Below are 13,914 nucleotides of genomic sequence, written 5' to 3'. Positions count from 1 at the left end.
AGAGGTTATCAAGAGGTTTTGATGTATATATCAGTTTTATTGCAAGTTTTAAAAATTTGGTCATGAAGATCTCTTGTAGAGCCGAACAAAACTTAAAATGTTACTTGGGTGCCCCAAGGAGGTGGTGGAGCTGAACCAGCCCGCCGATCGATCCAGCGACGTGCAAACCCAGCCGCAGCAAACTGTGGCACGAAGAGAAGATGCTATCAGCTCAATGGTGGCGCAAGTTCCAAGGGTACCGGCACCCAAAGTGTCAGTTCTACCAACGGCGATGATTTGTGTCAGAGCATCGGATGGCAAGTTCATGAAGGTTCGCGCTTTAATCGATTCGGAATCGGAGGCATCGCTGATCACGGAAGCCACTGTCAACAAACTACGTTTGCCACGGTCCAACGCAAAGTTTGTGGTTTCCGGACTGGGCCAACAACAAGCAGGAACAACTCGCGGTTTGGTGGAGCTGGTTATAGCAAACCGGTTCCGAGAAGAGGTGATTCTGAATACCAAGGCCTTCGTGATGAACAAGCTCACATCGACGTTGCCATCGCAACACCTGTGTTTGGAATCGAGTATCCTCACCGATGAAGTGCAGCAGAACCTAGCCGACCTGGAGTTCAACCGGCCGGGTCCGATCGACGTCGTTTTGGGTACCGACGTGTTTTTGCTTATCCTCAAGGCTGGTCAGGTGCGAAAGAGTTCCCGTGTTCCAGTCGCTCAAAACACAATTTTTGGGCTTGTCGTGTCCGGCAATCAAGCTGTCTATACGACCGGCATACAGGGCAACTTCTCGATCGTTTATTTGCACACGGAGTTGGACATCAATCAATCATTGCGTCAATTTTGGGAGCAGGAGGAGGTTCCTAAGCCACAGCAGCTTACTCCTTCTGAACAAACAGCGGTTGCCTACTTCCGGTCCACCGTGTCACGAGATGAGATGGGACGCTTCATCGTGCGACTTCCGTTCGACGATTCGAAGCCGGCGCTGGGTGAATCGTTCACTGCAGCAATGAAACGATTGAGAACGATGGAAAGGTGCTTCCAACGGGAGCCCGAGTTTGGTAAGCAGTACTTGGATTTCATTCGCGAGTACCAAGCTCTGAATCATTGGAGGAGATACCTGCTGGTGAGCTTAACGTGGAGGACAGCAAATGCTATTACCTCCCCCACCACGCCGTGGTGAAGGCAGAGAGTTCCACTACCAAACTGCGTGTCGTTTTCGACGCCTCGTGTGCGTCGGGATCGGGAGCGTCCCTCAACGACCGATTGCTGACGGGACCCAATGTGAATCAGGACCTCTTCCCTGTCTTTCTACGCTTTCGGATGCACCGGGTAGCGATTGCAGGAGACGTAGAAAAGATGTATCGCCAGGTCTGGATACATCCTGACGATCGAGATTACCAGCGGATTGTGTGGCGAGAAAATCAAGACCAACCAGTGAAGCACTACCGTCTATGCACCGTGACATACGGGACGAGTTCAGCGCCCTATTTGGCCATTGAAGCAATGAAGGAAGCGGCAAGAAACTATAGCACGGTGTACCTTGAAGCAGCAGAGGCCATCGTATTTGATACGTATGTTGACGACTTCCTATCCGGAGGTCAAAACAAGGAAGAAGCGATGCAGTTGAGAGCCCAGGTCGTTGAAATACTCAAGTCAGCTGGTTTCAACTTGCGTAAATGGTCCAGCAACTGCGCAGCGGTCTTGGATGAAGTTGGCAGGTCGGAGCAAAACCCCGTGGACGTGAAACTTGCTGAGCAACCGAATGTAGTTAACACTTATGTGGCCGGCAGGGTACCCGGGTACCTTTTTCAATTTCAAATCTCGATATTTTAATGGTTATTGAGACTGGGATGTTGGAACTCTGTTAGATCTTAGAACTCGTGAATATACATCTATTACTGGGGTTGACCAAATTTTAAAGTGAGGAGGGGCAGGGGGAGGGGCTCCTGCATTTTTTTATTACGTGGAAGGCCGGCAGGGTACCCGGGTACCCACGAAATTGAAATGATCATATCTCCGTCAATTTTTCATCGATTTTGGAAATTTTTAGCTCATTCAATTCAGAAACTCATCATCTATCGGGAAAATATTTGGTTAGACCGATCTAATCACCGTGGTTTTCGGAAAATCCATATTTTTGGGAGCATGTCCTTATACCATATTGAAACCCACATTGTTAAGGCTAGGATACCTTAAAGTGTTTATGGTAAACCATGGCCTCACGGGAAGCGTGTTCCGAAATCACAGTTTCAAAGTCAACACGTTTTATGATTCCCTGCCGGTCAGATACAATATGCCAAAGCAATTTTACGATGCTTGGTACCGAAATTGCTACTAACCTACCGAAAATCCCGTATATTCTATTGTATAAAAACACGGATCCGGAAATCCGGATTTTCCGGTACCTATGGTGATCGGACCGGTCTAACCAAATACGATCTCGATAGATAATGAGTTTCTGAGTTGAATGAGACAAAAACTTTTAAAATCGGTGGAAAAATCGCTGAGATATGATCATTTCCATTGCGTGGGTACCCGGGTACCCTGCCGGCCTTCTACGGGTGTTTTTTTTGCTGGCCACACTACGGTTAAAGCGCTGGGCATTCAGTGGCGTCCAGAAGAAGACATCTTTACCTTCCAAGTTCATCTTCAACCGGACAGTGCAAACACGAAGCGGCAGTTGCTGTCAGATACCTCCAAGCTGTTTGACCCATTCGGATGGCTGTCCCCTGTTACGGTGAGCATTAAAATACTTTTCCAACAGCTCTGGCTCAGCGGGACTTCTTGGGACGATCCACTTCCTCCTGCAATTGAGGAATCGTGGGTTAAAATCAAACAGAGCCTACATAAATTGGAACAGGTGCGTATTCCGCGTTTCGCAGCGAATTACAACGGTAAGGTGGAGCTTCACGGTTTCGCAGACGCATCCGAAGCGGCATACGGAGCGGTGGTGTACACCCGAACGAAAGATCCGGACGGGAACATCGTGGTGAACTTGCTAGCTGCGAAGACGAAAGTGGCACCGACCAAACAAGTATCGTTGCCCCGACTCGAGCTCAGTGCAGCAGTACTATTGACTGAACTAATGGAGCGCATAACGGAATCAATATCGCATCTCTCCGTGGAGCATTGGGCGTGAACGGATAGCACAATTGTTCTTCAGTGGCTTTCTGCGCATCCAAGGAAATGGAAGACATACGTAGCGAATCGTACATCGGCAGTTCTCGCATATCTACCTCGTGAATGTTGGAACCACGTGAGCAGTGCGGACAACCCGGCGGACTGCGCTTCTCGTGGTTTGACTCCCGATGAACTTCTGGACCATCCGCTTTGGTTCCATGGACCGACCTGGCTAAGTACGGATGAGCAAAATTGGAGAACAGGTCAAGATCTTCCAGCAAACGTTCAGCAGTTACCTGAGGAGCGGAAAGTCAAGGTGATGCATACTGTGACACAGCAACGCAACAACTACTTCGCCGAACGGTTCATACTCGAGCGACGTTCGGACTTCGGTCTTGTGGTTCGGTCGTTGGCGATGTTTGCAAGGTCGTTGAAGGCTTGGAAGGGAGCGAAGTTCGACTCTGCCCTCACACCAGAAGAACTGCAGGTGATAAAAGCAAAGCTAGCGCGAATGGCTCAGGAAGACGTTTTCAACCGGGAAATGGAGTTGCTAGCGAAAGGAGTTACGCTGCCGGTCAAGAACAAGTTGGCTTCATTGTACCCATTTCTTGATGGCAACGGTACAATGCGCGTCGGAGGTCGCCTGCAAAATTCGACATGTGATTACGACGTGAAACACCCGATCATACTGCCGTGTGATCATCGAATAACGGATCTGATGCTGCGGGAACTCCATCAGCGTAACCTGCACGCGGGACCAACACTGTTAGCAGCTACTGTGCGCCAGGAATATTGGATGATCGGGTTGCGGACAGCGGTGCGACGGACGGTCCATGGCTGTGTTCGTTGTGCTAGGCTCAAGGGACAAACCGCAAATCAACTGATGGGATCCTTACCTGTACCTCGAGTAATGGGAACACGAGCCTTCGTTCATGTTGGCGTAGATTATGCTGGTCCTTTTGCGATTCGAGCTTTGTGTGTCCGTGGCGTCAAAACAACGAAGGGATACCTGGCGGTATTTGTGTGCATGTCGACGAAGGCGGTGCACTTGGAGGTCGCCAGTGACTTGTCAACAGGTATGTTCATCAGTGCTCTCAAGCGATTCATTGCAAGACGAGGTTACCCGAGTGAGATATGGTCTGACAACGGAACAAATTTCGTTGGAGCGGATCGCTACCTTCAGGAGTTTCAACACGCTTTGAATAACAACAACAAATCAGCGGACCAGTTCTTGACCAATGTAGGCATTAAGTGGGTATTTGATCCACCTTCTGCACCTCATCGAGGGGGCATTTGGGAGGCGGCGGTCAAAAGCGTGAAGCTACTTGCGGTCGTAGGATCTGAGGCAACCACCTACGAAGAACTGTCGACGATTCTTACCCAAGTGGAGGCGTGCCTCAATTCACGCCCTCTTTGTGCGCTCTCAAATCTCCCCGACTGCTATGATGCGTTGACACCAGGACATTTTCTGGTTGGTCAGCCATTAAACCTTATCCCGGAGCCTGACGTATCTCAAATTCCGACCAACCGGTTGGACATGTGGCAGCAGATGCATAAGCAAACTATCGAAGTTTGGAGGCGTTGGCGTGACGAACCAGCCTTCAGCCTCGCACCAAATGGCGTGTCAGCGAAGACAACGTAAAGGAGAATCAGCTTGTACTCGTAAAGAATGACCTAACTCCACCGGCTCAGTGGGAGCTGGCCCGAATCATCAAGGTACATCCAGACTCTAGTGGTATCGTCCGTACCGTTACCCTTCGACGCGGTCAAGCTGAATATCTACGTCCAGTTCAGAAAATCTGTCTCTTGCCAACGGATTGAGGCATACCGCCTCAAGGTGGGGGTGGATGTTGGGGCATACTGCCCCATGCTTCGAGAGAAAACCCATACCTGGCAACTCTGCACAGGAAGTAAAAACAATAACAACTTTTATAACAACACAATTGAAGTAACCAAATAAATGAAAAGTCGCGAATCGTAATTTTCTCGAGTTGCGTTTTATTTTCGAAGTTTTATCCGGTTTTCCCCCGCGAAATTTTGTGGTGTTCGCCGATTTTTAGTTCGAGGTCCAACACTCGCCAACCACTTTACTCCGACCGTAGAGTTCGATGTGACATGACTGACTATTTCGAGATTCCGTCTATAAACCAAAATAATAAATTGTTGGAAATTTCCAACCAGCCAGGGATATTCCGTAATAATTATCCCGGAATTGAAAACAACCGAAACTTAGGTTTTTGTTACAGTCCGCAGAATTATTATTTTCCTATTGAAAGTTGTTCATTGTTACAAATTCAGCTCTTGTGTTATGTGTAGTGTTACATCGGTGTGTCTGTTAGTCCTTACAATAACGTACAACTTAAGTTTAGTCCCGTTTGTATTGAGTCGAGTCAATTGATTTTTCTGAACCAGTCTAATATCTAGTCGTAGTTGTCGTTCCAATGTTCTGCACGGGCAGAAAAGCGTTCACATTGAAACTAAAATGACGTTTGTTGAATATACACATTGAAATTCTTTTGAAAATATGTGAATTCTTATAGTTTCAAACAGATTTGCTAATTTAAAATCCATATGAAATTATGCTTGATTTAAAAATCCAGTGTTTTGTGGCGACTCTTGTGGAAACTAACATATTTCTACTTTGTTTCTAAGTCAATTTAACTGAGCAATCCCTCGGCATCAAATAGGATTGTAAAAAACACAATATTAACATAAAATCAAGCAGAGTATTTTGATGCAAAAGTTTTACTGATAAATCCCTTGGTCACTTCTGTCAAACCAAGCAGAATGTTTTGTTTTAAAAAGCATTTACAACTTTTCTAATGCTGGAAAATGGATAGCTTTCAAGTTATGCAAAGATGTTGTACATGAAAAGCATGATTGGAAATTAATTTAAATTAGTGCGCCATGCGTTAGACAAGACCTTTGTGAAAAGTTGTAAATTTGATTAACACTTATGTGGCCGGCAGGGTACCCGGGTACCTTTTTCAATTTCAAATCTCGATATTTTAATGGTTATTGAGACTAGGATGTTGGAACTCTGTTAGATCTTAGAACTCGTGAATATACATCTATTACTGGGGTTGACCAAATTTTAAAGTGAGGAGGGGCAGGGGGAGGGGCTCCTGAATTTTTTTATTACGTGGAAGGCCGGCAGGGTACCCGGGTACCCACGAAATTGAAATGATCATATCTCCGTCACAGGCATGGAAATAATCGTTCACGATTCATTCATTTCGAGCTCTCTCACAAACATTCTCGCGGAACGAAACACAATCCCAGCAATCCTGTACATAGTGTGTTACGCACTCAGGCGAATGAAGGGGAAAAAGCAAATACACGAAAATTATGGCAGCGTTCATCATTGTTCACGTTCATCCGTTGATTCATTCGGTACGGGACTGCAATAGACGAGTGCACCGATGAACTGAATTCATTGCGTTCCGAGAATTTTGACACTACAGCGGGGTCGTTCCCAATCAGAATTGTTCAATTCTGATTGGAAATCTTTCACTTCTGATTGGAAGCGACCCCGCTCTAGTGTCAAAATTCTCGGACCGCGATGAATTCAGTTCATCGGTGCACTCGTCTATCGCAAGGCGAATGTCTTGAAAGGATCGCACGTGAATGCATTCCTTCAATCGCGGCGATTCTTTCGTTTCGTTCATCGTACTACCGCTGATGCTGATGGTGCTAGTTTTATCTATCCCGTTTGTTGGGGGTATTAAGCAATTGCGTGTTTTAACTAATTAGGAAATTAACTAGTATCGATGGTGAATATGAAAGGGTCTATGGATTTCCACGTAATTTGAAATCAGGCAATTTTACTAGTGCATGTGGATAACATCGCCAAACGTACATTATTTATTTGGGATTATAGCAAAGATGGGCTAATTTCTGATTTAGGAAAACAATATTATAATATAACCGGAAAAGGGCAATAAATTATCAAGTTTACATACTTGACAAAGGAAAGAAAATACTACCGCTATATTGTACCGTGTTTTAATAGATCAGGAGAATTATTACTCTGATTTGTTTATGTTTTTAATGCTAACCAAAGATTTCACTATTTCACTAATTTTGACAGTTACATTTTGGCCAAGGAGTACAGGGCAAACAAAAATATTTGTCACTCTCAAAAAACAAATCAAAGAAAAAGCCGAAATGTATTTGTCAAAAGTGGTCAAATATTTATCGTTCAGGCAAATCAGGCACAAATCGGCGAGTTTGATCCTCAATGAGGATTCCTCATCAATGTCCCGGCGGCGCGGTAGACATGCATGTATTCAAGTATGGTAGAAGTATGTGGAAATATTTTCTGATAGAAAGCTAGCACATCTCATCATGATACATGGTGCAATAGTAGATATATTTTACCGAATCAACCGTTTCCGCGCCGCACCATCTGCACAATGTCACCGCCAAGGTCAACGCATTTTCCCCCTTTGCCCTCGCACGACCAAGGAAATATAACACGAATAGACATGCTTTACCTTCCCATCTAGCAATAAATTAAGAAAACGCACCAAACCCGCAAAATAATATTGTCATAACAATCACGCGAATGCAATCTTTCATTCACACTGAATCTAAAATTTGATTCGTGTGTGAACGTTCGCGGAAAGATTCATGTCGATCGACATGATTCAATTGTTTCGGTGCCATTCATTTTATGCAATCTTTCTTTCTGCAGTTCATTTGTATTGAGACTCGGTGGAGTTCATTGGAACGGTTTGATCCAACCGTGAGCGAACGATACAAAGCAATCAAAACAAAGAGCGCAGTTGGCAAGATGAATGTGAGTGAATGAATTTTCCCGTGCCTGCTCCGTCATTTTTTCATCGATTTTGGAAATTATTAGCTCATTCAACTCAGAAACTCATCATCTATCAGGAAAATTGATTGAGAACTCCCAAAAAAATGACCACGTGGTTAATGGACAGCCCCTTACTGCTAATACACTTTAATATTAGGCACTAAGTATTTAAAACTAAGCATCAGTGCTACCTTACGTATATAGATATAGCTTTCACAATATAGTAATAAAATACACGGACAGAAAAGCGTTCACATTGAAACTAAAATAACGATTGTTGAATATAAACATTGAAATTTTTTTGAAAATATGTGAATTCTTATAGTTTCAAACAGATTTGCTAATTTAAAATCCATATGAAATTATGTTTGATTTAAAAATCCAGTGTTTTGTGGCGACTCTTGTGGAAACTAACAACTTTGTTTCTAAGTCAATTCAACTGAGCAATCCCTCGACATCGAATAGGAGTATTTTGATGCAAAAGTTTTACTGATAAATCCCTTGGTCACTTCTGTCAAACCAAGCAGAATGTTTTGTTTTAAAAAGCATTTTCAAGTTTTCTAATGCTGGAAAATGGATAGCTTTCAAATTATGCAAAGCTGTTGTACATGAAAAGCATAATTGAAAATTAATTTGAATTAGTGCGGCATGCGTTAGACAAGGTAAGACCTTTGTGAAAAGTTGTAAATTTGATTAATCAGGAGATTTCCTGATTTTTCTGTGAGAACATTTTTTTTTCTCTTTTTTAATATAACTAATAACAACCCAGAGAAAAAAACAAGCATGTTGTTTTCTAATAAATATATTATTGAAAGTAAAAGAAAACTATTTTTGAAAGTATTATAATATCGTAGATGTCAAGCTTGACATCCTCGTCAAAAGCCTGAAACTATTGTTATTTCAGTCAGATTTCCGATTGAGGAACAATAATACAGGATTGTTAAAACAATCATACAGGATTGTAAAAACAATCATACATTATCATTGTGGCCAAAACAATGTCAAATTCCTTTTGAATTTACGTCGAATATGGTTATTTTTACCGTAGATTTTTCTGCGTGTATATAATAATTTTACCACTGAATTAAACTTTGTGAGTTATTAACATTTAGGCATCGAATTCAACGTTTTTCACCTTTCATCTACAGGGGATGGCCAAAATGTTTGGGATAGGCAACTTTTTTTTCTCTCACAAAAAAATTCAACAAGCTATAACTTTCCATAGAGCGCATAAAAAAATCTCAAATTTTCACTGCTTGTTAACCTATTATGTGTGCATCATTGGTACAAATTTGGGCTCGATTGATTAATATTTCGCAAAGTTAGAACCGTTCGCGTAAAACACTATTTTTCAGACAACTCATTTTTGAGGTGTCGTATCTCGGAAACCAGTGAACCGAATTGAATGAAATTTTGAACGTACACTAACAATATGTAAATGCTTTACTTTTTAAACGTTGAAAAAAGTTATCATGGATTGACACTTTTTGGATTTTTCTCGAAAAAATGTGATTTTTTTACATCAATGTCAATAAATTTTAGTGTTGATATCCAAAGATTTTCCACTTCTGTTCTCAAGTTTTCTCTAATCAGATATATTAGAGCTTATTTAGATTGAAGGAAGAACACATTTAATAATTTTTGTATGGTATTGTAAATTTGACTTATTTTCCTTTATATGGGTAAAAATTTCAATCCGGTATAACTTAATTCGCCGTGAGAAAATATTACATTTTATAACGTCGTATTGAGTATCAATATATTGTTAATAAACGTTAAAAAATTTATTCAATTCGGTTCACTGGTTTCCATGATATGACAGCTCAAAAATTAGTTGTCTAAATAATAGTTCGGATCTAACTTCGCGAAGAATTAATCAATCGATCTCAAATTTGTACCAATGATGCACATATAATAGGTTGACAAACAGTCAAAATTTGAGATTTTTTGATGCACTCTATGAAAAGTTACAGCATGTTGATTTTTTTTGTGAGAGAAAAAAAGTTGCCTATCCCAAACATTTTGGCCATCCCCTGTACGTCTTCCTTTTTCCATCTATTCACTCCCCAATGAAGACTGTCAGTTCAGTCCGTTCCGCACTGTCCGTACCTCATCGGTGAGGGGTACACTCATCGGTCGTCTATAGAGACCAACAACTACCAACGTTTTCGTCAACAACTACCAACATCGGTAATTCAGATTTGAGTAAAAATGCCTTTACCCAGGTTAAAGTTTTTCTCAATCTGGGTCACGTTTAAACCTATCTGGGTAACTGAAGGTTAGCGTGATGGAAACAATAATTAATGTTTAAATGTCCTCCTTTTTTTCGATATTCCGTCATGTGTTTTATTATTGCGACAAGAGGACTGTGTCAATTTTAGTATAAGAAATTCAGTGTGTGCGAAATAATTAAAGCCGGTATATAATTGATAAATACATAATAAATTTCAAAAAGTATGACGAGTTTGGTATTGCTTTTACGACTCAGGACTCGTTCATAAATACCTAACACAATGTCATGGTATCACGGTTCAGAGATTTTTTTAACAGAAACCGTTACTTGGAGGATGGAGAAATTTTTGCATTTTATAATGTTCGAGCGTTACCTCAGTTGTGTAACGTCGGGCATATACAAACAAGGGAAAACAGCCTTAATAGAAATGTATCTTAAGGCGAAACTGGATCCATTTCCTCACTTTTTGGTTTTTGATTTTTTATAAAATAACGAAGCAATATTTTCAAAATCGGTTTTTGTACACATGTAGAGTATGGATCAAGGTAGGGTACTGGTTCCCTTATTAAGCATGTGGCTCCCATTTTCATCCCACGAAAAACAAAGGATTGAAGCGCTGTTAGTTTTGTTTCTTATTTTTGTATTTTTTGTTAGAAGTGAGCACCCATGAAAACAAAAAGAACGGAATCAATCGGTGCCGTAATCTCTTGTTTTCGAATAGGATGAAAATGGGAGCATGAGATTACTGATGGCACACATACCCTATCTCCTGATTTTTTTCCGTGGTGGAAAATGTTTTTCGATGTCGCAGAAACCATTTTTGAATAAAATTTCACAAAAAAAATGGTTTCTGCAAAAATGGAAAACTTTTTCCACCACAAAAAATCAAAAGATACCTTGATCCATACTCTACATGTGCACGGAAACCGATTTTGAAAATATTGCTTCGTTTTTTTAATAAAAAATCAACAACCAAAAAAATGAGGAAATGCTCCCAGTTTCGCCTTAAGCTTGTATGTCACTCTTTGACCAATGCCAAATATTTGACCACTTGTGACACTTTGACCAAGGTGTTCCGGGCGAATACAAATATTTGTCACTTTCAAAAAACGAATAGGAACAAACAGAGCCAAACAACCTGCCAAAATTTATCTGTCAAAAATGGTCAAATATTTGGCGTTTGGGCAAAGTGTTTATAAGCACCCATGCACCGACGATAACATGAGTATTTTTAACATTCTGTGTATCATCAAGTTAATAGCCCGAACCTGGGGGCGACACTTTCCCCAAGCCAAAATATAAAAAAGCCGAAAAATGCGAAAAAAAAATCGGTAAAACCCGGAAACCTTTTTTTTCGTCTTTTTTTGGGATATCTTGGCTTGGAAAAACTAACGAGACTGGATAAAACAAAGAGAAACGACAAAATTGGAACAGTCGAATTTCTGTCATCCCCACAGTTCCAATTAAACAGGATACCTGTCAAAACGACAAGGATTCGCCACTTTCGTATACTCGAGACACTTTAGGCAAAATTAGTTTTACTCCCTGGCCCGAACGGCAAGCACGGTGTATCATATTTGTATGTTAGGGTGAGTACTTACTATTTCGAACCACAGTGTTGGTATAACAATATTAGCAAAGCGTTCGCATTCGGCCATATTCGCTATGCCTCCCATTGCCATATTTATTTGAAATTTCACTGAGAGTTGCAAAGGCAGTCCAGATATCTATAAAATAATGAGAAGAAATGAAAAAAAGATTAAATGAAAAAAAAAAAATATTGTGGTGCCTCAGTACAGGCCTGATATTGTGGATTTGCCTGCTACTTGTATTCCCGGGTCACTTCAGTAGGTAGGAGGCCCTACTAGTAGCCGTTTTATAAAAACAAGACAAGTTTAACAACGAGCTTTAGCATTTTTAGCAAATGCTCGATTCCTCGTTGCCACAAGCTACTCAATGACATTATTTTTTTTGATAATAGTGTTACTTCTAAACAGTCCGACCTCAATTTACGTACATTATCGGTGGATGGAAGGGGGAAGGATAATGGGTGTGGCGTAAACCAAATTGGGCGTAAAAAATCATAGCACGTACCAATTTCCATAGAAATACACAATTACACATACTAGATGCCAATTTACTTTCTCCATTTGTTCGGCATATCACGGACAGAAAAGCGTTCACATTGAAACTAAAATGACGTTTGTTGAATATACACATTGAAATTCTTTTGAAAATATGTGAATTCTTATAGTTTCAAACAGATTTGCTAATTTAAAATCCATATGAAATTATGCTTGATTTAAAAATCCAGTGTTTTGTGGCGACTCTTGTGGAAACTAACATATTTCAACTTTGTTTCTAAGTCAATTCAACTGAGCAATCCCTTGGCATTGAATAGGATTGTAAAAACCACAATATTAACATAAAATCAACAGAGTATTTTGATGCAAAAGTTTTACTGATAAATCCCTTGGTCACTTCTGTCAAACCAAGCAGAATGTTTTGTTTTAAAAAGCATTTACAACTTTTCTAATGCTGGAAAATGGATAGCTTTCCAATTATGCAAAGCTGTTGTACATGAAAAGCATAATTGAAAATTAATTTGAATTAGTGCGGCATGCGTTAGACAAGGTAAGACCTTTGTGAAAAGTTGTAAATTTGATTAATCAGGAGATTTCCTGATTTTTCTGTGAGAACATTTTTTTATCTTTTTTAATATAACTAATAACAACCCAGAGAAAAAAACAAGCATGTTGTTTTCTAATAAATGTATTACTGAAAGTAAAAGAAAACTGTTTTTGAAAGTACCATAATATCGTAGATGTCAAGCTTGACATCCTCGTCAAAAGCCTGAAACTATTGTTATTTCAGTCAGATTTCCGATTGAGGAACAATAATACAGGATTGTTAAAACAATCATACAGGATTGTAAAAACAATCATACATTATCATTGTGGCCAAAACAATGTCAAATTCCTTTTGAATTTACGTCGAATATGGTTAGTTTTACCGTAGATTTTTCTGCGTGTAGTTTCAAAGTGTCTGCTCACCATTTGTAACCGTTTCAGTGAACCATAAATTTTTCCACATTGAGTGTTGACAAAAGTATCCCAGGACAAATTGCTTGTAAAAATAACTCCTAGGTTATCAACTTTATCAAAGAACTGAACAATTTGTCCATCGAAAACAAGTTCAGGTTTTTGAGGAGGGTTTCTTTGTCTAGATATCAGAATAGCTTTTGTTTTGGATGGATTCATAGCCAGTAAGTTGTTTGTGGACCATGCTAAAATACTTCTCAAATCATGATTTATTTTCCTGGCAACAACATCCATATTAAATTCACCAGTAACGGCAAAATAGATTTGGACATCGTCCGCAAACTTATGAATCGAACAATAACGCAGGGAATTAGGAAGATCATTAATAAAAAGTGAAAATAATAAGGGTCCCAGAACAGATCCTTGTGGGACACCTGACTTAATTGAACTAAATGAAGATAAAACATTATTGAAAAACACGGCTTGACACCTATCGCTCAAATATGATTTTATTAAATTAGCAGCACACCGAGAGAAACTAAAATTGCTTATAAGTTTATTTACTAATCTACAATGTGAAACTCGATCGAAAGCTTTGGCGAAATCAATCAACAAAAGTATAGCCACTCCTCTTTTATCTATTACCTGAGCCAATTCATCATGAACCTTAGTTAATGCTGTGTTAGTACTAAAATTACTTCTGA

At 40.4% G+C, this 13,914-nt stretch overlaps 2 protein-coding genes across 9 annotated transcripts in view; one reads left to right on the top strand and one right to left on the bottom strand.

Annotated features, from left to right (window-relative positions):
* The window catches only part of LOC134288082 (scavenger receptor class B member 1), a 682,758-nt gene that overhangs the window by 47,988 nt on the left and 620,856 nt on the right, over positions 1-13,914 (bottom strand). For 6 of the 8 annotated variants that reach the window (XM_062851800.1, XM_062851794.1, XM_062851796.1 and 3 more), the window contains one exon: positions 11,771-11,896. The exons of the other annotated variants lie outside the window; for them this stretch is intronic. In XM_062851800.1, the coding sequence (XP_062707784.1) occupies positions 11,802-11,896 (95 nt within the window). In that variant the 3' untranslated portion in view covers positions 11,771-11,801. The remainder of the gene's footprint in view (positions 1-11,770; positions 11,897-13,914) is intronic. 8 annotated transcript variants of the gene reach the window in all.
* Positions 1-13,914, top strand: part of LOC134288081 (uncharacterized) — a 401,563-nt gene that overhangs the window by 235,480 nt on the left and 152,169 nt on the right. The window lies entirely within an intron of this gene.

The sequence above is a fragment of the Aedes albopictus genome, chromosome 2 (genome assembly GCF_035046485.1).
Source record: "Aedes albopictus strain Foshan chromosome 2, AalbF5, whole genome shotgun sequence".
NCBI classification, from domain to species: Eukaryota; Metazoa; Arthropoda; class Insecta; order Diptera; family Culicidae; genus Aedes; species Aedes albopictus.
This window is presented reverse-complemented; position numbering and strand designations above follow the sequence as displayed.